The sequence below is a fragment of the Elephantulus edwardii genome, unplaced genomic scaffold, assembly GCF_000299155.1.
Source record: "Elephantulus edwardii isolate Elephantulus edwardi_28Jun2011 unplaced genomic scaffold, EleEdw1.0 scaffold00037, whole genome shotgun sequence".
Lineage (NCBI taxonomy): Eukaryota > Metazoa > Chordata > Mammalia > Macroscelidea > Macroscelididae > Elephantulus > Elephantulus edwardii.
Window position 1 is genome coordinate 10,805,095 of NW_006399787.1, and position 1,462 is coordinate 10,806,556.

Below are 1,462 nucleotides of genomic sequence, written 5' to 3' on the forward strand. Positions count from 1 at the left end.
CCGGTCATCTCGAGGTCGGCGGTCTCTGTCAAAGCGGTCTCGGTCATAATCAGGACCTCCACGATCCCGGTCTCGGTCCCTGTGTGTTTCCCGATCTCTTTTAAAATCTCGATGTTCTGCCATGACATTACTTTGACGGTCAAAATAAGGTTCCCGGTCTCTGTCTCTATCGTAACGATCACGCTGGCCTGTATGCTCTACAAAAACAAGTGATACAAAATAAGACTTATGTCCTTTCTAGTTACATAAAAGCAGAAAAGTGTAACTTTGATTTTAGAGCTAGTATAAACCACTGACCTAAATTTAGTTTAAAAATCTTTTCGTTCTATCAAAGGGAAGTCCAGGTAATTAACCAGATGGAAAAATATGTGATAATGGGGTCATTAAAGGTTTGAAAATACTGATCTCTCTGTGACTCCTACCTGTCTCAAAAGTTGACCTTTCAGGTACTGGATCTGGGCGCAGAGTAATTCTTTCTCCATAAGGTATCTGTTCAACTTTATTAGTGGGTATATCTAGTAAAGAAAATGAAAGATAAGATACTGTAAGAATGCAGCTGAAGGAAGTCAAACGAAAGACTAGAAGTTCCTCTAAGAGTTCTAAATACAAGTTCATGGCTATCACTCACCTCGGCCATGGCCATAATCAACAGTCTGCTGCACAGGCGGGGGTTTGGACATTGGTGGCATGCCCATTGGTGGCATTGGGCCAGGAGGTGGAATGGAAGCGTGAACAGGTGGAAGAGGTAACACTGGACCAGATGGAATTGCTGCATTTTCTGACTTAAATTCTGAATTCAGTCCTTGATCATCATTTGTATCCCAGAGTCCATAAAATGAATCTTCATCCCAGCGCTCCTGTTCCACACCAGAAGTCTGTGCCTTTAGCACTGGAGGAGGTGGAAGAGCAGGAGGAGGAGGAGGTGGATGTGGTGGTGGTGGTAATGGGACAGGCGGCCTGTTCATGGGAACAGATGATCTTGCTGGTGGTGGAGATGGTCTCATGATTGAAGGTGGTGGTTTACCCATAGGAGGGAGTGGTCTATAGGGCCCTGGAGGCTAGAGAACAAAGTAAATGACTCATTAAAGATAAGCATATCAATATTCATAGATCAACAGAAACTGAAATCTGGTTTTCAATCTATAAAAGTATATAAAATTATAAACTAATTTAATAAAATTCATGGTTTGAAAGAGACTATGCAAAAAAAAACAAACCCCAAAAGCCCAAACCACAAATGAGAAGGAATTCATGGCGAGCAAGAGGGGCAGAATTTTGCAAATCTTTACAATCACTTAGTAGACATCAAAGAGCTGGACAAGGACTAAAGATGACAGAAAAAAAATTGATGCCTTTGAGGTGTCATATTAGAGAAGAGTATTGAACATATCATGGACTGCCAAGAGAACTAATAGTTTTGTCCTAGGGAGGGTGAAACCAAGGTGCTTCTCGGAGGCAAGGA

General features: G+C 42.0%; 1 protein-coding gene across 1 annotated transcript in view; it reads right to left on the reverse strand.

The window, feature by feature from the left end:
• The window catches only part of YLPM1 (YLP motif containing 1), a 99,349-nt gene that overhangs the window by 15,586 nt on the left and 82,301 nt on the right, over positions 1 to 1,462 (reverse strand). Inside the window, exons 7-9 of the mRNA XM_006884782.1 lie at positions 629 to 1,058; positions 423 to 515; positions 1 to 197 (exon numbers count right to left, since the gene is read on the reverse strand). Coding sequence (XP_006884844.1) covers positions 1 to 197; positions 423 to 515; positions 629 to 1,058 — 720 coding nt within the window. The remainder of the gene's footprint in view (positions 198 to 422; positions 516 to 628; positions 1,059 to 1,462) is intronic.